This window comes from Prionailurus viverrinus, chromosome A2 (assembly GCF_022837055.1).
Source record: "Prionailurus viverrinus isolate Anna chromosome A2, UM_Priviv_1.0, whole genome shotgun sequence".
Classification (NCBI taxonomy): Eukaryota; Metazoa; Chordata; class Mammalia; order Carnivora; family Felidae; genus Prionailurus; species Prionailurus viverrinus.
The window spans coordinates 122,438,969-122,463,472 of NC_062562.1; the positions used below are offsets into that span (position 1 = coordinate 122,438,969).

At 38.4% G+C, this 24,504-nt stretch overlaps 1 protein-coding gene across 1 annotated transcript in view; it reads left to right on the plus strand.

The window, feature by feature from the left end:
- GARS1 (glycyl-tRNA synthetase 1) overlaps nt 1-24,504 on the plus strand; it is a 44,518-nt gene that overhangs the window by 4,930 nt on the left and 15,084 nt on the right. Inside the window, exons 2-10 of the mRNA XM_047848766.1 lie at nt 6,912-7,013; nt 7,756-7,858; nt 8,898-9,039; nt 9,955-10,043; nt 10,945-11,021; nt 14,581-14,726; nt 17,087-17,236; nt 21,533-21,695; nt 23,005-23,169. Coding sequence (XP_047704722.1) covers nt 6,912-7,013; nt 7,756-7,858; nt 8,898-9,039; nt 9,955-10,043; nt 10,945-11,021; nt 14,581-14,726; nt 17,087-17,236; nt 21,533-21,695; nt 23,005-23,169 — 1,137 coding nt within the window. The remainder of the gene's footprint in view (nt 1-6,911; nt 7,014-7,755; nt 7,859-8,897; nt 9,040-9,954; nt 10,044-10,944; nt 11,022-14,580; nt 14,727-17,086; nt 17,237-21,532; nt 21,696-23,004; nt 23,170-24,504) is intronic.

A 24,504-nucleotide genomic window follows, 5' to 3' on the forward strand; every position in this document is an offset into this window, starting at 1 on the left:
TGCTATTTTGCAAGATGGGCAGATACACACATCTAACTGTCTTCTATTAAGCTAGAAATTAAGGGATTTGCAAAATTACAAAACTCACTGTTTTTCGTTTTGTTTTGGCAAATACAGTCATTTTTACAAAAATGTTATCTTTATTCACGTTAGCACATATTGAGCTTTTATTTTTACTTTAAAAGAATTAATAACTATTTTTAAATTTGCATTTTAATTTTTTTTTGAATCGAGCCCCGCTCAGCTTTTGACTTTTTTTTTTAAATTTTATTTACATCCAAGTTAGTTAACATGTAGCGTAATAATGGCTTTAGGAGTAGAATTTAGTGATTCACCACTTCCATGTAACACCCAGTGCTCATCCCAACAAGTGCCCTCCTTAATGCCCATCACCCATTTAGCCCATCATGCATTTTAATTTCTAATATAGCACAAATAGGTAGAAATAACCCACAATAACAAAAGCTGTTTGGGATCCTCAGTATTTTTTTTTTTTTTAAGTTTATTGATTTATTTTGCGAGGGGGGTGGGGAGAGAGAGAGAGAGAATGAGAATCACAAGCAGGCTCTGCACTATCAGTGCAGAACCCGATGTAGGGCTCGAACTCATGAACTGTGAGATGGTGACTTTAGCTGAAACCAAGAGGTGGTTGCTTAACCGACTGTGTCACCCAGGCACCCTGGGATCCTCAGTAATTTTTAACAGTAGAAAGGGGTTCTAAGACCAAGAAGGTGTAGAACTGATGCGTTAGGGGAATGTAAAGGGCTCAGAATGCTGCCCACAGTGCATAGTATACTCTTGGTAAATGTTAAGTATTGTTCTGAAAGGATTGTGGCTTGTTAGAGCACTAGTGTTACCAAACAAACCATTGCTGGCATGGAGCTCACATTTTCTTGGGGTTGCCAGTTTGGTAACATTTTGCACCTTTACAAGAGGATTGATGTCTTCTGAATTTGGTGAGATAGGATGATAGAGGAACCTTTTTAGTGCTTACTTGGGAGGTCTTTAATAATGATTTACTGTCTGAACCTCTTACATGTCTAATGGTGGGAATAGACATGTGAATAACATTACTTGTGTTTCAGTATTTCAAATTTTCTTTTGCTGTGATGGGGAAGATACAGGTGAAACTCTCATCTTGGTAGCAGTAAGAAGTCTTAGGGTTAAGAGCCCTGGATTTTTCTCTGCTTTGATTTTTCTGGACTGTGAGTGTACATTAAAGCTCTTGCTTAATCCAAAGGGCAAGTGAAAAGTTTATGAAGTTTTGTCAAGGATTATAATACACTTGGGAATCTAAGATGAACTCAACCCACGTATGTGTAAAGGCAGCATCTTACAAGCCCAGGAAATGTTTTCTTGTTGGGTTTTCTTGGCCAACTGAATATGCACCATGATATATATGAAGGATCCATTAAGAAGATCCGTTGGAATGATTTCTCATCTAATAGCTACCCTGCTTTATAATCAGAGGCTTTTAGTTATTAATATATGTCTTAATGGTAGGAATTTACCCAGGAACTAAGCTTCTCAAGGATAATTTAGAGATGTTGATGATATTTCATGTCAGTTTCATTCAGTACACACATAACATGCACGGAAGCACAACCCAAAATATAATTGATTGGTGAACAAAGAAGAAAGAAAAATAGTTAGAAGTTAGGACTTCTTAAGTACCTTCATTCCATGTTTAGATCACCTCCAGTTCTTTTGTTTTCAGGATTGGATCATTATAAATCACGGTTTAATTATTCTATTATTCAGAATAAACATGATTATTTCCTTTCTTCACTGCATTTTACAGATGACTAACCCAGTGGGGGAATCCTCACTCACATACTGCTTCTTTTTAATAGCTGCACTTTCTTTGATGTATGTATTCTATGCCTGAACCTTAAAAGACCAAAAAAAAAGTGCTTCAAGGGAATTTATTTTAAATTCTTCCTGTCTCTACCTTTACGTGTGGCCTTGCTTGCTAGTGTTCTATGAGAAGCTCCAAAAGAAAAAGTGTATGAAATATGTGGGAGTGCTAATACTTGACATATAGGGGATAGGTATTCAGAAGAACTACTTGCTTACTTATTCAGTCATTCATGAAGAACCACCATTTGCCAACCTCTTTTCAAAACAGAGGTTTTCACAGAGTTCTTATCCTCATCAAAAAGCACTGTTAGTGAACATTTATGAGATAGGTGCTCTTGGTAGGTAGAGGAAAGGAAAAGAACCACTGAATAAAGAATAAGTCACTAGATATTGACTGAATACTAAGTGCTTTGTACTGTGCTAGGTTTAGTTTGTGATATCAATCAACAAATATTTGAGTGCCAGAATTGACATGCCAGAATTCCCATCTTAAAAGGGCCTACTTTATACTGACAGGGACAAATAAAATGTGTAAATAAATAAGGCACTGGATTGATAGGGTGACTTCAGTTATTGTAAGTGAAATGAAGAAGCTAAAGTTAGAAGATGACTGAGGAAGTTGCTTTAGCTGGAGAGGCCAGTACAATAGTATAAAGACTGCTAGTGTGTAATCACACCAGACTCATTTGCATATGATAAAATAAGAGGAATAACTAATTCAGTGGCTCTCAACTTTCAGACCCAGTGTCCCTTTTAACACCAGATATTTTGGAATCCCCCATTACGATCTGATAATGAAATTCATAGAAAATATCTATAAAATCTAATTAAAGTATGTGTACACATTATGTTTTAAGCGTAATACAAAGAAATAATCTATAATAAAATAATTTGTATTTCTTTTTTTAAATGTTTGTTTATTTTGATAGAGCATGCGGCGTCCTGGGGAGGGCCGGAGAGGTAGGGGGAGAGAGAATCCCAAGCAGGCTCTGTGCTGTCAGCGCAGAGCCCTATTTGGAGCTCAGTCCCACAAATCGTGGTGTCATGACCTGGGCCAAAATCAAGAGTCAGATACTTAACCGATTGAGCCACCCAGGTGCCCCTAAAATAACGTGTATTTCATTGTGTAAATTCTTGGGTATGAATCCACTGGAAGTTATGCAGAAGTAAGTGAATGCTTATACCTGTACATGGATTTACAGTGTGATTGTAATGGATACACATTGATAAAGGTGTATCCTATTGGTTGCTCAGATACCACGACAACATTGCCATTGGTTACATGTTGTTTGTTTCAAATAATAACTCTTTGTAAAATTGTGAACAAAACAGTGTATAGTTTATATAGTCTTCTTTTAAATTGTATTTTCCTGGCATTCCTGGAAAACTCAGTGGATGTTAAAACTGGGAGAATACTTCTTATTATATGTAAGCAGAGTTAGGTTCTAGGTTCAGGTAATTATAAACATCTTTGTCACCTCCTGACCAGGACATTCTAAAGTAGAGTGAATTGCAGAGAGGGAAACTGTCACTGAAAGAGGGGAAGTAAGTGGGAGCTTAGAAGATGTCAGCAACAAGAGGAAAGGGTAATGATGGGCACTTCAAAGGAGCTTGTGTTTTAGAAGGAGGAAAGAGAAATCAGTTTGAAAGTGCAGAGAGGAGTAAGGAAGACATGATCCCATTTCCAGCCTCTGAGGATCAAAGGGCTGGGATAGAAAACTCACCCTGTAGTTGAAACAGCGTCAAGAGGGGGAACTATTGTAATGCTGGAGTATTTGGGAAATGAATTTCATTAAGTGAAGGAAGATGCTTTTGGATAAGAGGATGAACATTGTTGAAAGCATGGGGGTAGGAACAGTCACCAAACTAAGAATGCTATGTGTTTGTGAGAAGTTTACAAAGGTGGGAGAGAAATGACATGAATTAGGGTGGTTTGGGGTGAGTGTATCTCAGTGCAGACACCTTTGGATGAGAACCAAACTGGTCATCTCTTCTAGCAATCTAGTTTGTGAGGTGTGAAAGGCGGAGTGTAGATTGAAATTTGAAACTGACCACATATTGGAGGTAAAGAAGGATAACTTGATGTTTCTTGTTTGGAAAGTGGTAGATGTTGTTAACAAATAGCAATACATAGGAGAAGGAACAAGTTTAGGACAGAGAACAATAATCAGTCATAAACAAGTTGTGTTTGAAGTATTTGAAAATAACTCAGCCACAACCAAGTTCGGGTGTTTTATAGCATGATAACAGCTATCAGTTTTTGTGTGTCTGATGTTTGTTAGGTACTGTTGAAAATATTCTACTTAAATTGTTTCGTTTACTCCTTATAGCAATTCAGTGAGGTATTATCATCCTGATTTTATAGTTGAGGAAACGAGCTCAAAGAGGTTTCAGCTTGTTCAAGGTTTCACAGTTACCTGATCAGGGATGAAAAATCCACGTCTTTAATCCCTCATAAATACCATATTTTACAGACTTGTCTAGATGTGGATTTTTGTTTTCCATGTCGTTTGAATTTCATTGTGCTTCCTAAATCTGAGAATTCCTGTCTTTGAGCAATTATAGAAAAATTCATAGTCATTATCTTTTCAAATGGAACCTCTTACAGATTTTCTTTACTTTCTTTGAGAATTCTGGCTGGATAAACGTTAGACTCTCTTTTTTTCTGTGTCTCATTACCCTGTTTATATTTTTAACTCTTTGTCTCGCTGCTCCATTCCATAGATTACCCATGGCTAATTTATTTAGGTCTATACTCTTTTTTTTTTTTTTTTAATTTTTTTTTTTAACGTTTATTTATTTTTGGGACAGAGAGAGACAGAGCATGAACGGGGGAGGGGCAGAGAGAGAGGGAGACACAGAATCGGAAACAGGCTCCAGGCTCTGAGCCATCAGCCTAGAGCCTGACGCGGGGCTCGAACTCCCGGACCGCAAGATCGTGACCTGGCTGAAGTCGGACGCTTAACCGACTGCGCCACCCAGGCGCCCCTAGGTCTATACTCTTAAATCACTAATTCTCTCTTCTACTTTGATCTGCTATTTAACGTGTCCAGCGAGTTTTTAATTTCTGTGATTCATTTCTAGATGATCGATGTGGTTCTTTTTTCCCCTTTTTTATTGTTTATATTGAAGTATATCTGACACACAGTGTTAACATAGGTGTACAACATAGTGATTTGACAGGTTTATACATTATGCTGTGCTCACCACAAGAATAACTACCACCTGTCACCATACAACACTATTACGGTATCATTGACTATATTCTCTGTGCTGTACCTTTTATCCTCATGACTTATTCATTCCATAACTAGAAGCCTGTGTCTCCCACTCCTCTTCACTCATTTTCCCCAGTCCTCACCCTCTCCCCCTGTCATCTCATGGGACCTGAACCTGCGTGGTTCTTTTTCAGGTTTCCTGATGGTGTTTGATAGTCTCTTATTTATTGCTCATGTTTTTGACTCCTTTCATTATTTTTTTAAAACCGTCTTAAGCGTTTACAAAGTGTATTTGATCATTCTAATACTTTGGAGGCTCTAATTCTGTTGTCATTTCTGCTGAGTCTCATCTATGGTGGCTTGTTTCCTCATGTGTTTTTAAATTTTGAGTTGAGTGCTTATTATTTTGGTGACCTTGATCTGTGAAAATCCTAAAAAGCCTATGTGGAAGGTCTAGAGAGCAGTTACTTCTGCTGGAAACCCAAAGGCTCTATCAAGTTGACCACTTTAATTTCTCAGCTTGAAGTTTCCCAGACCATGTAAGTAATGTTTGTTTGCTTTCTCAGATTACTTACTCCACCACATTACCCTAAGTGTTGGGATCAGTGTACAGGTGGTAGGTTGTTGGAAGTGAACAAGATATTCCAGAGAAATCAGTGAGGAAAAATTCTAACAATTAAGAAAAGGGCAGAGGTGGGGGATGCCTGGGTGGCTCAGTCGGTTAAACGTCCGACTTCGGCTCTGGTCACGATCTTGCAGTTTGAGTTTGAGCCCCACATCCGGCTCTGTGCTGACAGCTCAGAGCCTGGAACCTGCTTTGAATTTTGTGTCTCCCTCTCTCTCTGCCCCTCCCCCATTCATGCTCTGTCTCTCCCTCTCTCTCTCTCTCAATAATTAAAAAAACAGGGGCGCCTGGGTGGCGCAGTCGGTTAAGCGTCCGACTTCAGCCAGGTCACGATCTCACGGTCCGTGAGTTCGAGCCCCGCGTCAGGCTCTGGGCTGATGGCTCGGAGCCTGGAGCCTGTTTCCGATTCTGTGTCTCCCTCTCTCTCTGCCCCTCCCCCGTTCATGCTCTGTCTCTCTCTGTCCCAAAATAAATAATAAAACGTTAAAAAAAAAAATTAAAAAAAACAAAACAAAAAAGTTAAAAAAAAATAGAAAAGGGCAGACGAATATGAGTCAGTAGTGACCCAGAAGAAATGGGGTGTCTGGGTGGCTCAGTCGGTTAGGCTTCTGACTTTGGCTCAGGTCATGATCTTACGGTTCTTGGGTTTCAGCCCTGTGTCTGGCTCTGTGCTGACGATGTGGAGCCTGCTTGGGATTCTCTCTCTTTCCCTCTCTCTCTGCCCCTCCCCAACTCACGCTCTTTCTTTCTGTCTCAAAAATAAAATAAATAAACTTAAAAAAAAAAAAGAAATGGCCAGAGAAGTAGGTGGGAAAGCAATATAGTCTGTTTTTTTGTAAATAGGGGAGAGATTCAAGGGGAGGGTGGTTGATTTACTGGCTCTTCGTGTTCTCAGTACTAACCTGTTCTTTCATACTTTTTATCAATGCTTTTCTCTCCTCCTTTTCCATTTGTCCCCTCTCCCAAAAGGAAAAAGAAAACACACTAGTACTTATCCCCTTAGAACATAGTTACTTGTATAGTAATCTGGGTTTGTGTGTTTTGCTGAGGGCACAGACCTTCAGTTATTTATGACCTCTCACGTAATAAACATTTGAATTGCCTTATTCTTACACAGATGCTTTTTAAAAGGCATGCTTAAAAACACATTCAAAACTTTTCTTGACTTCTGAAACCAGTCCTGACTATACATTCTCTTTGTTGGCCAGGGAGATCTTGTACGAAAACTGAAAGAAGATAAAGCACCCCAAGTAGATGTAGACAAAGCCGTAGCAGAGCTCAAAGCACGGAAGAGGGTCCTGGAAGCAAAGGTGAGTCTTGGGATCCTAAAATAGGAACGTAAGTTGGTCTAGGATTGTTAATCTGTCAGGGTGGGAAAGACCTAGAAGAGTGTCTGAACAAGTATCATTTGCTTTATCTCTATTTATCCAGAATGCCTTCTCCTCCCCCGCTACCCAGCAGACTTCTCATCCTTTCAAATTGCATCTCAACATGTCACCTTTTCTACGAAGCCTCCCTGACTTCTGACCTCCCCCTCCCCCAAATGCTAGACTCAGTATGCTCCGTGAATTTCCCTGGAAGGCATTGTGCTCACTCTTCTTTATGAATTCTTCCATGCCTGTAAATAGTGGTTTTGTGTTAAATTTTTTCTTTTAAGGAAAAGGTATATCCATCTAATACTTGCTCCCAAATCTTTCAAACAATAAATCTCCCATCACCAAATTGAAATCGTGTGGAATTCTAATTCATGATCTTCCTACTGTAATCCACTAAAAATTCAGACATTGCTTATCAGTATCTGCATCTAAGTAAGCTTAGTCTTGTAATCTTGGAAATGATCATATACTTTGCTAAATAATTAAGTAAAGGTACCTTTTCTGTAACTCAAAGGGGGAAAAAACCCTAAGGTCTCTATTTTTTTAAGGTATCAAAATCTTGTCTGATAAATTTTATATTGAATTTTGTTGAGGAATAAACTGAATTCACATATATAAATTCATATTTCCACTCACCCCTCCAGTCACATGTTTTCTATTTAAAAATCCCTTACAGGAGCTAGCATTACAGCCCAAAGATGACATTGTAGACAGAGCAAAAATGGAAGATACCCTGAAGAGGAGATTTTTCTACGATCAAGCTTTTGCTATTTATGGAGGTAGGGGATTAATGATAGAGCAGTTATGTTGTTGGTGGCTTTAATATGTGTTTAAATCAAAAACATGGCTTTTCAATTGATACCTAATTGTATCAGGTCACGTAAAACAGGATATTTTGCTTTTGTTCCTTTAAAGTTGGCCATTTGGTGTAAAATCTGTTTATGTCTTTCCACCCTACTTATTCTTAAAGACTGCATTTTTCCATTAGGATGTAGGGAATTGGTAGGGGCCCAGGTATTAAGCACTTAATATGTCCATGTACCTATCAGATAGACTCTTCTTTGGAGCACTCGAGGGCCATTGTAACATTGGCCGGCTGTACTGTGCACCTCCACACAAGGGCAGTGATAAGCCAGGGTCCCCCAGATTATTCTTTATGGCAACTGCCAAGAGAAAACGTTCTTCACAGGTATGTAGATAAATCTCTATAATTTTATTTGCCTATCTGCCTATCTGTAGGCAAATATAATTACTGATTAAATGTGTAGTGGTGTTTTTTAGTTAGTGGAGATCATTGCAGTAGTATTAGACTTTTAGTACTTTGCCACTGAAACTTGATTCAGGTTTGGCTAAGCAGATCTCTAAATGTTTAACTTCTTAAGGTTTAAATATAGTGGCTCATATACCCAAGATTAAGTATAGTGGCTCATATACCCAAGAATAATTTAGAGAATTGGGTGCTAAAATATTAGGTCATTGTTACCAGCTGCCGCAACAAGTTATGTCTATGGCACAAAACTGTAATCTGCTTTTTCATTCTGTTTCTCACATATGGAGGAACATCATTTGCTTTTAGTTTTTTTCTAAACCTACTTGGAATTCTTAATGTGTAAATACAATAAATGGAGTATGAGCTTTTAAATGTTACATCTGTTAGCTAGCTGGAAGTAAGACTCTTCAGTATTGAGGGATTCGAATTGCCGACTTTAATACCTTTTTAGGGAGTATGTGAAGTCTTACAGTTTCTTGTGTCTTTTTGCTTTCATTTGCTTAGAGTGACAAGTTAAAGTCCACGTTTTACTCATTCATATTTTATAGGCGTTAGTGGTCTGTATGATTTTGGGCCAGTTGGATGTGCTTTGAAGAACAATATTATTCAGACCTGGAGGCAGCACTTTATCCAAGAGGAGCAGATCCTAGAGATTGATTGTACTATGCTTACTCCTGAACCAGTTTTAAAGTAAGATCTCTACTTTGGGGGCTGAAATTCTTTAGTAATGCATATTTAAGTAACTTCTCCTGATTACAAAAACTACCCATATTCACTATAAAAATCTGGAAAATAAAGACAAACAAAATACATACCTAATGTCCATAGACAGCCATGTTAAAATTACTGTATTTATTCTTACTGTGTTCTTTCTCTGGAAGTCCCTGTATATACATCAACATTAGCAGCACACTGCTTTTTTCATGTAATGTAGGTGAACATTTACTTACATCGCTAAATGTTCTTCTAAAGCGTTTTTAATGACAGCATAGTATTCTCTTGTGGATGTGCCATAATTTATTTAGTTAGTGCCATGTTGTAGGCATTTAAATCGTTCCTCATTTTTGAGTCTGCTGAACATCTGATAGATGGATTTTTGCAAATATATATGATTATTTCCTTTGAGTTTTTAGAAGTTCTTGGCAAAGATGTGTATGCATTTAGAATTGAATACTGCTATTTGTGTTGAAGTTTTAAGATTCAGGATCCATACTGAGTATCATGAATTCTTGCCTAGTTACATTCCCTATGGTTTCGGCCTTTGCTTAGATCGTTAATAATGGGATAGGCATGGATTAATTGATTCTGCAAAGTAGCACATGCTTTATGGCAACTTGTGGAAAAGTATAATCTAGTTGATGTCTTTTCCCTATGGGAAGAAAGAATTTAGGGAAAGGGTGAGGATATATTTGAAGAAGAATGTTCTCGGCATACATTATTATCTACCATGGGTACATCATTATATACATACGGGAGCTTCCACCTCTCAGATGCATAGATATAAGCTTAATATACTCCATATAGCAGGAAGATTGTCTTATAAGGTAAAGTCTATGTTTTAATTTGTATGAAAGTGACAGATTGGCTTGGCATTTGTTAACTTAGGACCTCTGGCCACGTAGATAAATTTGCTGACTTCATGGTGAAAGATGTAAAAAATGGAGAGTGTTTTCGCGCTGACCATCTGTTAAAAGGTATGGTTTTTCATCTCAGATACTCTTCCAGGTTGAATTCATCAAAACAAAGGGTTTAGATTAAACTTTTCTCATATTTTTTCTCTTAAAAATTTTTTGGCACACCCGAAACCAACTTTACCATATATGTTAACTACAGTTTGAATAAAAATTTGAAATAAAAAAAATTGGGGGGCATAACATACAAAGATTAAAGTGCGCAGATCTTCCATATGCAGGCATACCTCACTTTATTGCATTCCACCTTATTGTGCTTGGCAGATACTGCATTTTTTTACAAATGGAAGGTTTGTGGCAACCCTGTATCAGGCAAGTCTATCAGCACTGTTTTTCCAACTGCTTTTGCTCACTTTGTCTCTGTCACATTTTGGTAATTCTTGCAATATTTTAAACTTTTTCATAATTATTGTATTTGTTATGGTGATCAGTGATTAGGACTTCCTGAGAGCTCAAATGATAGCATTTTAGCAATAAAATATTTTTAAATAAGGTATGTACTTTTTTAGATATAATGCTGTTGCATATTTAACAGAGTACAGTATGATGCAGACATAACTTTTATATGTACTGGGAAACCAAAACATTCATTTGACTTGCTTTATTGCAATATTTGTTGTATTGTGGTTTGGAACCGAACCCACAATATATCTGAGGTATGCCTGTATGGATCAAGTCCCTTATTTAACAAGAAGTTTTTATACATGATAAGTAGAAACTCTAAGTCCTACAAAAGAATCAAGACAGTGTTATGGTTCTCCCTGTAAAATCAACCATGGAGTTTATATAAAGTAAGAACACTATCCTTGGATTCATTTTCTTACCACTTCAGCACTGAATCTCAAAGTGCATTTTCCTTTTTCCCATTGATTGAAATTGACATGTACCAACACTGTTCTTGTAGCTCATTTACAGAAATTGATGTCTGATAAGAAGTGCTCTGCTGAGAAGAAATCAGAGATGGAAAGTGTCTTGGCTCAGGTGAGTACTTTAGAGATGTTATCACAGTAACTCAGGAAGGTGCTGTCTTTCTTTCAGTGTTTGGTGACTGTTGAATTTCACATTGCACTGACCCTGGCCACAATTGTAAAGAAGTAGAGTTTACCTTCTGTCTCTCTTTGCATTTTTATTTTCTTCTTTCGCTGCCTTTTGTGGCTAATACTTTATGTTAGCCCAAACTAGCAATTCAGTGTAAATAGGCATGAAATTTGTTCTATCTCCTTCGAAACCAGTTTTCTGGATTCAATAGCAAAAACCAGACGAATGGCTGAAGATGAATGTTGTTCAGTCTTGCTGTAGAGATTTTGGGGAAGATACCTTCATGAGCACTGTCTCATCAGCCACTTGATCTACTTGTGGTTGCACCGTCCCTGACTCCATGCTGTTATTGTTAAAACCCAATGAGCAGGCCCCTGCTTTCCCTATAGACTAAAAGTTTTATAATTTCTGTTTAAGTTGGCAAAGTTTAGGGAAGACAAAAGAGACCATAGAGATAATCGATTCTTTTACCAAGTGCAGGAATACCTTCTATATCAGAAATAGTTCTTATCCTCCTTTTGGGTCACAGATCACTTTAAGAATATTATGAAAACTGCACCTCTTTGCCCCAGGAATATGCACATGCCCATGTACATATGTTGCTGATTTCTCATGTCGTGTATTCATTTAAGCAAAGTACATTTCTCCAACACCATGTTTGATCATGAGGTCCATCAAAGCTTACCTCTTAAATTTTATGTACTTCCTTGGGTAAAAATACACACACACACACACACACACACACACACACACACACCACTGCTATATTTATACATCTTTTCTTTATATTGGTATATATATATGTGAGGCTGAATGTAGGAATCCCTACCTCTTTGCTTTTTACTCATGAGAATTTATTAGATACTTCTCCACTGTTGCCTTATTTTCTACAAATATGCTGATTTTTCCCTGTGATATCTAGCTTTCTAACGGTAGAGAAATTTTTTCCTTCCTCGTTTAAATTGAAAGAAAATCTCAATTTGGCTGTTGACTAATCTGCCAATTGATTTTAGTCCTTGTGAGGTATATTTTAATCCTTTGCTTAAAGCTCATTACTTTAGGGGCGCCTGGGTGGCGCAGTCGGTTAAGCGTCCGACTTCAGCCAGGTCACGATCTTGCGGTCCGCGAGTTCGAGCCCCGCGTCGGGCTCTGGGCTGATGGCTCAGAGCCTGGAGCCTGTTTCCAATTCTGTGTCTCCCTCTCTCTCTGCCCCTCCCCCGTTCATGCTCTGTCTCTCTCTGTCCCAAAAATAAATAAACGTTGGAAAAAAAAAAACAAAACTCTAGTATTGTTGTTCATGGTTTAGTAAATCAGTTCTTGAGTTTTGACAGTTGTAGTTACACATTCATTTCTCATTTCCTTTTCCAAAGGCATGACCTTTAATAGAAAGAAGAAATGAAAAGCACTTCTAATTACCCCTAAATTACTGTTTCCCATTTAGTATGTTAGACCCACTAAGTTTCTATAAGTATGTATCTTTGATCTTAGCAGTTTCATTCATTTCCGAGTCAAGTGTCAGACCAGGAAGTAATTAGCTGATTTGTTAAGTCATAATTTATAGTTTGAAATCTGACTGTGTTTCATCTCATATGCATGGTCTTAGGAGAGCAGTCTGTTTTTTGATTTGCCATATCAGATACACATACAAGCTGTCAATGTAATGTTCAGTGAAAAGTTGGGGACTGTGGTCTAGTACTCAGAAATGGCCCTGGTGGATTCACAGCCAAAGGCCCATCTGTTTACTTGAGTGAGTAATAATATTTTCTCCACTTGTTAGTGCCTTTGATTCCTTTTCAGCTGTATGAAGCATGATAGCTTCTTTAAAAGCACTGATTCACCCTCTGAGTTAGGATGAGCTTTATTCCTGTTATGTGGATCCAGTAGCTCAGAATTAATTGTTTTTCTTCTGTATCCATTTTTGCTGACCTATTTCTGAATGTACCAGTTTTTAAAGTCATTTTTTAACTTTCATTTAAAAAATTGGTAATATATTTTTAAATGTATATTTATTTTTGAGAGAGAGCGAGCATGAGCGGGAGATGTGCAGAGAGAGGGGGGGACAGAGGATCCAAAGCGGGCTCCACAATGACAGTAGAGAGCCTGATGCAGGGCTCAGACTCAAACTGCGAGATCATTATCTGAGCTGAAGTCTGATGCTCAACCGACTGAGCCACCCAGGTGCCCCTAAAAAATTATTTTTTAAAGTTGAATCATTTGTTCCTTAGTGTTTCCTACTATCTGGATTTGGCTGACTGTATCATTTTAGTGATATTTTACATGTTCCTCCATTTCTATATTTCTTGTAATTTGGTAGTCAGATCTAGAGGCCCGATCAGATATCTTTGTCAAGACACTTAGTAAGTAGTATAATGTATGCTATGTGCCAAGCCCTGTGCTAAGTACTTTACATAATCTTTTTTTTTTTTTAAGTTTATTTATTTTGAGAGAGAGAGAGAGAGAGCACAAGGAGGGGAGGGGCAGAGAAGGAGAGAGAGGGAGAGAGAGGGAATCCCAAGCAGGCTCCACACTGTCAGCACAGAGTCTGACAATGGGGCTCGAACTCACGAACCGCAAGATCATGACTTGAGCCGAAATCAAGAGTTAGACACTTAACTGACTGAGCCACCCAGGTGCCCCTATGTAGTTAATATTCATAGTAGCCCTTCATAGTGAAGTAGGTTCTGTTTTCCCATTTCACAGAGAAGCAAAATGAGGCTCTGAGAGGTTAGGTAAGAACTTATTTTAAGTCACACAACCCATTAGTGGTAGAGTTGGGCAGTTTATATAGCGTTTTCTGACTCCAGAGCCTCAGTTCTTATGGCCATGAGTTGATTTATCTAATTATTTTGTTTCTCTTGGGAGATTTTTTTTTTTTTTAAGTTTTGAATATTCTTCAGTATTAGATGGTTTGTCATAGTCATTTGAAATTTTTGAATTGGAGGGTCATACATTATTTTAGAGTTTGGCATTGATTATCGATGTATAAAATGTGCAATAAATTGGAACAAGCAGACATGAATAAGAAACAGCTTCTCCCTTCAAGATCTTAATATCTAGTGGGAGAGAAAAGGTATATGCACATTTAATGAATAGACAGGGAAGTGAACCTGACTGAAATATGCACAGAGTGGTAAAATTCAACTTGGAACACTTACTTACATGATTTCACATGCTTGCCAGTCAGTAACTATTATAACTGAACCAGAGATACTTTTGCTTTATCTTTCATTGTGAGATGGTGAATGTGTGAGTTTTAGGTCAGTCCCAGAAAGATACTCCATTTTTCTAGAATGGTAAATGGTAAATTGATAAATGGTAAATTGATAAATTGATAAACTGGTTATGGTTTTAATTTGGATATCTTGGGGGTTAGGTTAATTCTGATGTTCTTGTTTTGGGTGACTTTTAATGATGGCTGGGTTTTATATATAATACTCTTATCTTATGCCCTGTTTTTTTCCTCAGTCTTTTACATTAATTATTTTCTTGACCTATCCTTTAGCTTGATAACTATGGACAGCAAGAACTTGGGGATCTTTTTGTGAACTATAATGTAAAATCCCCCATTACTGGAAATGATCTGTCCCCTCCAGTATCTTTTAACTTAATGTTCAAGACCTTCATTGGGCCTGGAGGAAACATGCCTGGGTATGTATCACTTATTCTTTATGTAATGAAGGTATTAAAATTTCTCACAATAAAAAGTAAACATCATTATCATCCATGAAGGAAAACTTTTGATAAGTGATATGTAGAAAGTGCAGATAAATATATTAAGGAGAAATAATGACAGACATATTATTAAGTATATTCCTTCTAAGTCTTTCCGAATGTAATTTTTTTAGTGTATGTGATAATTTTTTTTTTTTGTCACAAAATAAAAGTCTGTGATCATCATGTCTTCTAATTATAGCTGTATAGGGCAAAAGAGGTAGTTGAAGAATGATTTTGGAAGTCATTGAATTTATTGCTGAAGGACACTTAGGGAAGAATTTTGTCTAGATCAGCACTTTGCAATAGAACTTTCTGCAGTGTTGGAAATGTTCTATAATCTGTGCTGTCCAGTATGGTGGGCATCAGCCCCATGTGGCTTTTGAGCACTTGAAATGGCATTAGTGCTTCTGAGAGGAACTGAATTTTAAAATATATTTAATTTTAATCAATTCAAATAGGCATTCGACTAGTGGCCTACCATACTGAATAACATAGGTTTAGCTTGTTATTTTACAAGATGTGGTTTTCACAGTAAGGATAGCTGAGCAGCTTACAATATGATCCAGAGCTGGAATCTGTATTTACACATTTCTTCTCCATGTTAACACACTTAGCCAAAGTATTACACTTCATAGCTTCAGATATTTTTCTCACGGTCTCATTGTAGAATAATGGAGTGTAGGCATTGGCTGAAGCTAGACAGATCATGTTTCCTGGAGTAGAAACTAAAGAACAATGAAAAGTAATTGTGACAGAATGTATTACTGGAATTGTTTGAGTCACACACTGTGTTGATTTGGGATATTTTATGGAGAGAGGCCAAAGGCAAGCCTTTCATTTTGACAATACATACAGAGAGTCATTAAATGGGCCAAACCCTCTGACCTATCGTCCCACTCCTGGGAATTTATCTGAGGAAATAAGTCAAAAGGAAAGGGAGCTATATTTATCAAGAGTACATAAATTAAAAGTAGAAATAATCTATTTAATAATTTGAGATGGTTAAGTAAATTATAGTAAAGTAGTTCATTTTAGTAAAATACTCTGCAACTGCTAAATATGTTATATTTTTATGATTATTCAGAAAATGGAAAAATAACGAATACATCATTTTACACACTCTACTTACAAATAATGCATATAGGGGCGTCTGGCTGGCTCAGTTAATAGAGAATGTGACTCTTGATCTCGGGGTTGTGAGTTTGAGCCCCTGTTGGGTGTGGAGCTTACCTAAAAATAAATAAGCAAACAAACTTACAGCTTTAAAAAAAATGCATATAAACTGTAGTTCTGCTTCTATGTGTATCAAAACTGGAAAGCACCACCAAGATGAGGAGTTGGTGTGTTAGAGTGAGAGGAGGGTGAAATTATAATTTAATTTTTCTTTGTTGTTTTGTTTTCAAGTTTGTTTATTTTTGAGAGAGAGAGGGTGAGTGCCAGGAGGGGCAGAGAGAGAGGGAGGCAGAGGGTCTGGAACAGGCTCTGTACTGATATTAGAGAGCCCGATGCGGGGCTTGATCCCATGAACTATGAGATCATGACCTGAGCCGAAGTTGGATGCTTACCTACTGAGCCACTCAGGTGCCCCCTTTTTTTGTTTTAAAGTTCTTTTCACAAAATATTTATTTTGAAGCAGGCTGTTGGGAAAGCTTTCTTAGTTGATGCTTTTGCACAGAATACTTTGTATAAAATAGAGGACAGTGGATATCTTGGAGTAGTTGCTTGGCTGTATCTTTAAAACATGGAGGAAAAGAGAAGAAGCCTCTGGCTGGAAATGTAGAACACCACAGAAAAGAAAATGACAGGGAGGATCTGGAAAATTGCCTGGCTTGTTGTAATGATTGTGATGAGTGAGCTCTAATGTCAAGTGTTAGCCCATAATGGATTCTTTTGAGCCATCAGCAGCACTCTCCTGGGTGGGTTCGTAGAGGTACACTTAGGCAGGGTCTTATTTTCGGAAGGATCCAAAACTGTTATCTGCCTCCGTGTAAATGATTAACCAGGTTTTAGGGACATTGAGAGGTGCTATTTGACTCACTAGAGAGATAAAATAAAATCACATTTCTAGTAGTAGTATTACCGTACCAACTGCTTGATACATTCTCTAACACGTGCTTGAGAATGCTTGCCACCAAGAAAAATGTGTATTCCTAAAACTTTTCTTTAGGGCGCGTATGTACAGTTTTGTGCAAAAATAGTATAGTATTTAGGACTTCGAGGATTTGTATCTAGAGTTTCAGATTTTTGGAAAACAGTTTCTTTCCTTCTAACCAACTGATTTATTTAAACTCTAGGTACCTGAGACCAGAAACTGCACAGGGCATTTTCCTGAATTTTAAGAGACTTTTGGAATTCAACCAAGGAAAGTTGCCTTTTGCTGCTGCCCAGATTGGAAATTCTTTTAGAAATGAGATCTCCCCTCGATCTGGACTTATCAGAGTCAGGTACTGCCCATATTATTCTGCTGGTAAAAATCGTGAATGACCTTGGCATTGAATGGGAAAGGAAATCTTGCTATGTTGAAGCAATTCTGCTTCATTTTTATGTGGGTCAGAATTTATTTTTGTCCCCCAAAAGATTATGTTTTACATTTGTAATCTCTGGGACATCAGGTAGTTTTGAGTGACTAATGTGAACTGAAGGGAAAGGAAGGGAGGTGAAGGATAGGTCACATTTCTCACCTCCAAAATAATCTTTCCCCCTTGTTCATCATATGTTTAGAGAATGGCAAGATCTTGACTGTCTAAACAAGGGCATTTTCTGGCAGTGGTGATATATATAAGTATAGGGTGAGGTGAGGATGAGGTGATGCTTATGAGAGGGAGTCCTCAGTGTCCAGGGCAAACAACAGTGCTGGACTTGGGCTGAGAGTGCTTCCATAACCAGTTGACATTCTTCCAGATACTTGAGGCGTCTATATGACAGAAAGGCCAGCTAACAGGCTTTTTTTTTTTTTTTTTTTTTTAATTTTTTTTTTTCAACGTTTATTTATTTTTGGGACAGAGAGAAACAGAGCATGAACGGGGGAGGGGCAGAGAGAGAGGGAGACACAGAATCGGAAACAGGCTCCAGGCTCTGAGCCATCAGCCCAGAGCCTGACGTGGGGCTCGAACTCACAGACCGTGAGATCGTGACCTGGCTGAAGTCGGACGCTTAACCGACTGCGCCACCCAGGCGCCCCTAACAGGCTTATTTTTATCTAGCCTACTCACTCGCTTCTGTTCTAATAACCTCCCTTTGCCAGATGTATCCAGGAATATGTAGGGTGGCATATTAGCACTTAGTTAACATTTTTCTTTAGAAACATACTGTGACTTAGCTGTTTGTGACTTAAGCTTTTTGTGGTTTCTATACATTTTTCTTACTAATATCATCTCTTGGGGTAATAAAGTCCATATAAAAATAAGATGTAGGTAAACCTAACTGTCTTAGACTCCAAATGATTTTCCAAAGCCCCACCACCCCATCCTTCTCCTCTCTCCTTACTCACTGTAATTACAGACTTTAGTAATAGCATGTCCCAGCCACTGACTCTACATCAAAGCACCCAAACCACCTGCCTAATCTTGTTAGTCCATGACCCCCACTGAGGAAACACTCCTGTGATTGGCCAAACTGTATCTTCAGGCCTATGATTCCTTTAGCCTTCTGGTCTAGAAAGGGGAGACTGCACAGAGGAAGGGCTTCAAGACTTAGAAAAACAGGTGGGAGAAAAAAGAGGCGCAGAAAAAAAGAGGTGGTCAGAAACTTTAGCCAGCTATGATAACAGTGCAAAACTTGTCAGGTTTGAGTCTTTTGTTTTTCTGTTTTTTTCTCTCTCTTTTTTTTTTTTTCCCTTTTGTTTTTTGGCTTTCTGTCTGCTCCAGTAGTGTCTGCAGGCATGCTTTCAAAATACCGAGGAAGCTGGGTAAGACTAACTTTGTCTAAAGCCGGTGTTTTAGAGAGGGTTTACATCATGTAGAGTAGCTCTTGGAAGTTATAAAGGACACAAAGTAAGGCCTTTGGAATAAAAAGTGGTAAATCGGAAAACCAACTCAGAACTGAGGAGTGATTCTAGGAGTTAACTGGTGAAAGGCTGTGGGACTTCATGACATTTTATTCCTTGGTCATTTTCACTTTATTATTATTTTTTAAATTTTTTTCAATGTTTATTTTTGAGAGAGAGAGCACGAGCAAGGGAGGGGCAGAGAGAAAGGGAGACCCAGAATCCAAAGCAGGCTCCAGGCTCTGAGCTGTCAGCACAGAACCTGATGTGGGGCTCAAACCATGAACTCATGACCTGAGCCGAGGTCGGAGCTTAACTGACTGAGCCACTGAGGCACCCCGGTCATTTTCACTTTAAAGCATCCTGTCTGGATTCTGGCTGGTTTTTGGTATATGCCCCTGTAAGATCCTGACTTAGAAGGCTGTTCATTCTTCCATGAGCCAGTAACCCCGTGTTTTTTGTTACATGGGTTGGGTAGGGCTAGGATTTGTTTAGTGTTATGATTTCCTCTTGATGACATAGAGTTATTAGGTCTTTGCCTGGCTGTGATTTCTTTAGGTTGGGAGTATTGGAGTGTTCATATGAAAATTTTTAAATTAATTAATTATTAATTTATATTTATTTATTTATTTTTGAAAGAGAGAAAGAAAGAGGGAATCCCAAGCAGGTTCCACGCTGTGCCGAGCCTGATGTGGGGCTCAGTCCCACCACCCTGGGATCATGACCTGAGCTGAAATTGAGTTGGATTTTTTTTTTTTTTAAGTTTATTTATTTATTTTGAGAGAGAGAGAGAGCAAGAGCGAGCATGGGTGAGAGAGGGGAGAGAGAGAGGGAGACAGAGAATCCCAAGCAAGCTCCACGCTGACAGCTCGGAACTGTGAGATCATGACCTGAGCCGAAATCAAGAGTCAGAAGACGCTTAACCAACTGAGCCACCCAGGAGCCCCTAAAAATTTATTTTTACTTTGATTGGCTGGTTCTGTCTTCTAGACCTGTATGTGTTTTTGTTCTCCGCAGTTCCAGGTACAGTCTCTGAACTCAAAGACAGGAGACTGCTGGTTAAATCCGTGTTTAGTTTTGATTTCCACCTCCTGTCTGTGAGCTGACAGATGGAAAGGCTTTGGCAGCAGATTATTTTGGGATTCTGGGCCGGGCCCTTATTTTGATATGCCCTGCATTTTAGATGTTCTGTTCCTAACAGCCCAGCTCTAAGCTATGTAAGGACAGACATTGTGCTTCTCTGTCATGTTTCAATGCACACAGATGTTTGATAGTGGTCAGAAGACAAGATATAGGTGCTGTGGGGCCAAGTAAATACCATTAAAAAATAAAATTTAAAAATCAGAGCTCTTTTGCAATGCATTTCATGTATTTTTAAAACCCATTTAAGCAATTTTTCTTTACTTTGAAACATCTGAAATAATCATGAAAGTGCAGTAGTAAATGTGTGTGGGGGGGGGAGAGTTTGTTTAAAGAAGAGAGATTTGATTTTCACTCATAGCTTAAACCACTTTTCCCTCAATAGCTACTTAATTGCCATTCAGAGAAATCTCTTAGGGAAACCATTACTATATGCATATTTATTTCAGCATTATGCAGTTAGCTTAGTGTTAGCCTGTTCAATTTATACCTTATGTCCTCAACCTTGAATAACACTTTATTCAAGAAGCCGTTACTCTAAAGAAGCCAGCCGTATGGTGCCATTATCTGTCATTTACTTGTTCAGAGCAAGAAAAAGGAAGAAACCAAACTGCTATAAAAGCTAAAGAACAGTTTCACTTCACTTTTAATTTCACATTGGAACTCATTTAGTGTATATTTATGAAGACTTGCTAGTGCTTTAAGGAAAACCATTTTATTTGGAAGTCACTATTAAATATCTCATTTCTTTTTTGCATCTGACTTTGGCTTAAGTTTTCCTAATATTGAAAACTGTATCAATCTGTTCTTTAAAAATTATTTTCCATTGAAAGTAAGAATCTTTTGTTGTTGTGGTTAGTATCAAAGGAAAAACAGAGATGGACAGTAATGAAAGTGGTAGAAACAGATTTTATTCAAGATTATTATGGTAGGGGAAAAGGATCTCAGTATAGAACAGGGCCCAATTTTGAATATATCATGGGTAAGAGGGGATTTATAGCCAAGGAGGATGGTGGGGGTCAGTAGTTAGAAAATTACTAAAAGGGAGTATCAGGGGAAAGGGGGATTCTGACTAAACCAGCCTAACAGGATCTTGCCGAAGGCAGGCCCGGGTGATCAGATACCATGTGGGGGATGGTGGAGGATGACAAACCCTAAAAGATACCAGAAGTGATCACACGTAGCAAGCGGGGGAGGGGTTCTGGTTAAACTGACTTAGCAGGGTGCTTGCTAAAATTGGATTTTATAAGGAAGTGTACAGATGGGCCTAGGAGGAGGTTCAGGAGACTGATTAAAGTTTGGCCGAGCAAAGAATCTTTGTCACTAGATAGAAGGAGTTAATATTTGAGAGAAATTTGACTGTATTTCTTTAAAATACTATTTAAGCAAGTAGTGAAGTTTTCATTAATGTGTTTAAAAATAACAACTACCTACACAAACTTAATCTGACTTTTTTTTTTTTTTTCATGCCATTCCCTTAGGAAACAATTTTCTTGTGTAGTGATAAAAGATTCCTGTCGTGTGAGGGGTTATATCATTGTAGAATAAAGTCGAAAATAAGGGCCTCATTTATTTTTTATAGTTAAGCATGCCACTTTTATGTTTTTGCTTCCAGAGAATTCACAATGGCAGAAATTGAGCACTTTGTAGATCCCAGTGAGAAGGACCATCCCAAGTTCCAGAATGTCGCAGACCTCCACCTTTATTTGTATTCAGCAAAAGCCCAGGTCAGCGGACAGTCTGCTAGGAAAATGCGCCTAGGAGATGCTGTTGAACAGGTAAGATTCTGTCGGTAACTTCCTTTAGGTTATTCCTCTTCAGGGACTCCAGCACTTAACAAATTCTGTGTACTGAATGATAAAATATTTATTTTAGCAGTCATTGTATTATTTTATTATGTTTATTTATTTTTGAGAGAGACAGAGAGCATGAGTAGGGGAAGGGCAGAGAGAGGCGGGGAGAGAGGATCCGAAGAGGGCTTGTGCTGACAGAAGAGAGCCCGATGCAGGGCTTAAACTCAAGAACTGCGAGATCATGACCTGAGCTGAAGTCAGGTGCTTAACTGACCGAGCCACCTGGGCAACCCGGTCATTTTATTTTTTATATAGAGTTTGTTTTTATATAGTATTTATTCTATACTATTGTTATAATGGGAGGAAATTACGTGAACATGCCGATTTGTGGGCCATGGGGTCTAACGTGAAAAACATATTTAGCAGAGCACTTGGAAAAAAGATCTTGGTTTGAACTCTGCATTATCAATCCAACTTTTTTCAATATGTGCTACTTTTGGGGAGACATTGTGACTCACAGAAAGCAAGCCCTCGGGATTTTAATCTCTTCTGTATTGGGATAAAGTCTTGCGTAGAATAAAATTTCTCCAATCATTTGTCTGGAGAAATGAGTGAGTGAAAACTTTCTTATAGTAGCTGTGGCCTGATAGTGGAGTGAATTGCTTCAGGAAACAATGAACTTCCTGCCCCTGAAAATACTCCACTGGAGGCTGGGTGATAACTTGGCAGCTATTTCGTAGAGAAGAGCCCAGCAGCAGGTTGGAGATGGGGGCTAGATGATTTCCAAGATCCTTCTGGTGCTGTAATAGTAAGATGACACATACAATGTGGGGTGTACAAACTTCAGTGCATAAGGATACGTTAAAATCCCCTCAACGTGTCTTATTACTTCTGTTAATTCAGAAGAAATATATCTTCCAATCCATAGGGTCATTATTATGAATGTCATTTTTAATACTGTAGTTATAGAGGGTGTGAGGTATTGGGCTGAATTTTATGCTGACCCAGTGAGTATGGCAGAAAGATTTTGAATCACTCCCATTATTATCAGCTTGTTAACTTGACGTTAACCCCATTAAAAATAGCCACAGTCACATTCTGGGTATTTGAGATTGTTCTGAAAGCTGGATAAATTAGCTTACTTTGTGTTTCGAATGTTTTTCAGTAGATTATGAATAGATTGAAAACGGTATGTTGGCCTTTGAAAGAATGTGCATGTTTTTTTCCTTCCTCTGTGCTTGCTCGCATGTTTGCTTGCTTATTTATTTACTTGTTTATTCATTAATTTTTTTAGGGTGTGATTAACAACTCAGTATTAGGCTACTTCATTGGCCGCATCTACCTCTACCTCACGAAGGTTGGAGTATCTCCAGATAAACTCCGCTTCCGACAGCACATGGAGAATGAGATGGCCCACTATGCCTGTGACTGTTGGGATGCCGAATCTAAAACGTCCTATGTAAGGAGAATGGGAGGGTTGTTAGCATGTGACCGTCACGCTGTTAACTTAGGAGCATGAATATCAAAATTGCCTTTCATGTGCTTTATGTCAGAGTGGAACAAGGAGAAAAGGTTTTTTTTTTTTTTTTCTTCTGAAGCAAAATGGAAAAGGCAATTGCCTCGTGCCCCCTTATAAGGAAGGGGTTACTCTCATGTCCCAAGAGGCCTTTGTAGACTTAGACGGCTTTAATGGAGACAGTAAGAGAGAGACACAGGGAGAGATGGAGAGTGAAAGTCTAATGGGGCAGTGCTGGTGTGTACATTCTTGGGGTGGCCAGTATTTTTGGTAATATCCCTGGGTGCGCCTAAGATGGGGTGGCCTCCTTCCTGACAAGGACCCCAGAAAGTGTTGGGAATGGTGGTAAGGCCGAGTAGAGAAAAACATGGTGCTCTTTGTTTAGAGAGCTATTTGGTAGGTTTTGGCAATAGACAAATAGATTATGATCTCTTGTTTAGGAACTACCTTTCTTCAAATTCTGTGTATTTAACGGTTATTCAGAGAAGACCTCCAGGTTACTGCTTCACTGTACCACCCCATCCCCACCTCCCAAACATGAACATTCGTACTGGAGCTTAGACGTGACAAACATTTGGGCATAGGAGGGGCGCCTGGCTGTCTCTGTCAAAAGAGCATGTGACTCTTGACCTCTGGGTCATAAGTTGGAGTCCCACATTGGACGTAGACATTACTAAAAATAAACGTTTAAAAAAAAAAAAGTCATTTGGATATAGGGGATGCTTTCTGCTCTGGTGGCAATGAGAACAAGGTGGCATCCAGAACAAGGAGGTGGAGAGCCTTCTGGCATTTCCCTTATTTGGTGCTGGAGAGGCGTCTCAGTGACTTTTGACAGTCATTGGTTCCCATATGCCCTTCACTCTTTACTTTTCAAAATGACTTTCTTTTAATAGGTTCATTTTTAAGAATTAAAAATAAAAATGAGTCATTTAAAGATGACTCATTTTTGTAAAACAAAAAACAAAAAGTAATTCTGAAGAATATTATGTAGAAAGCGAAACTTCCAGTTGTATACATCTCCCCAAAAGTGGTTCACGTCTCTTCTAGATGAGGGATCAGCAAGCATTTTCTACGGTAAATGTAAAAATATTTTAGGCTTTGTGGATTTCTGTTGCATATTTTCTTTGCTGTTGTTTTTTGTCTTTTATTCTTTTTTTTTTTTTAATGTTTATTTATTTTTGAGAGAGAGAGAGAGAGACAGAGCACGAGCAGGGGAGGGGCAGATGAAGGGGAGAGACACAGAATCAGAAGCAGGCTCCAGGATCCGAGCTGTCAGCA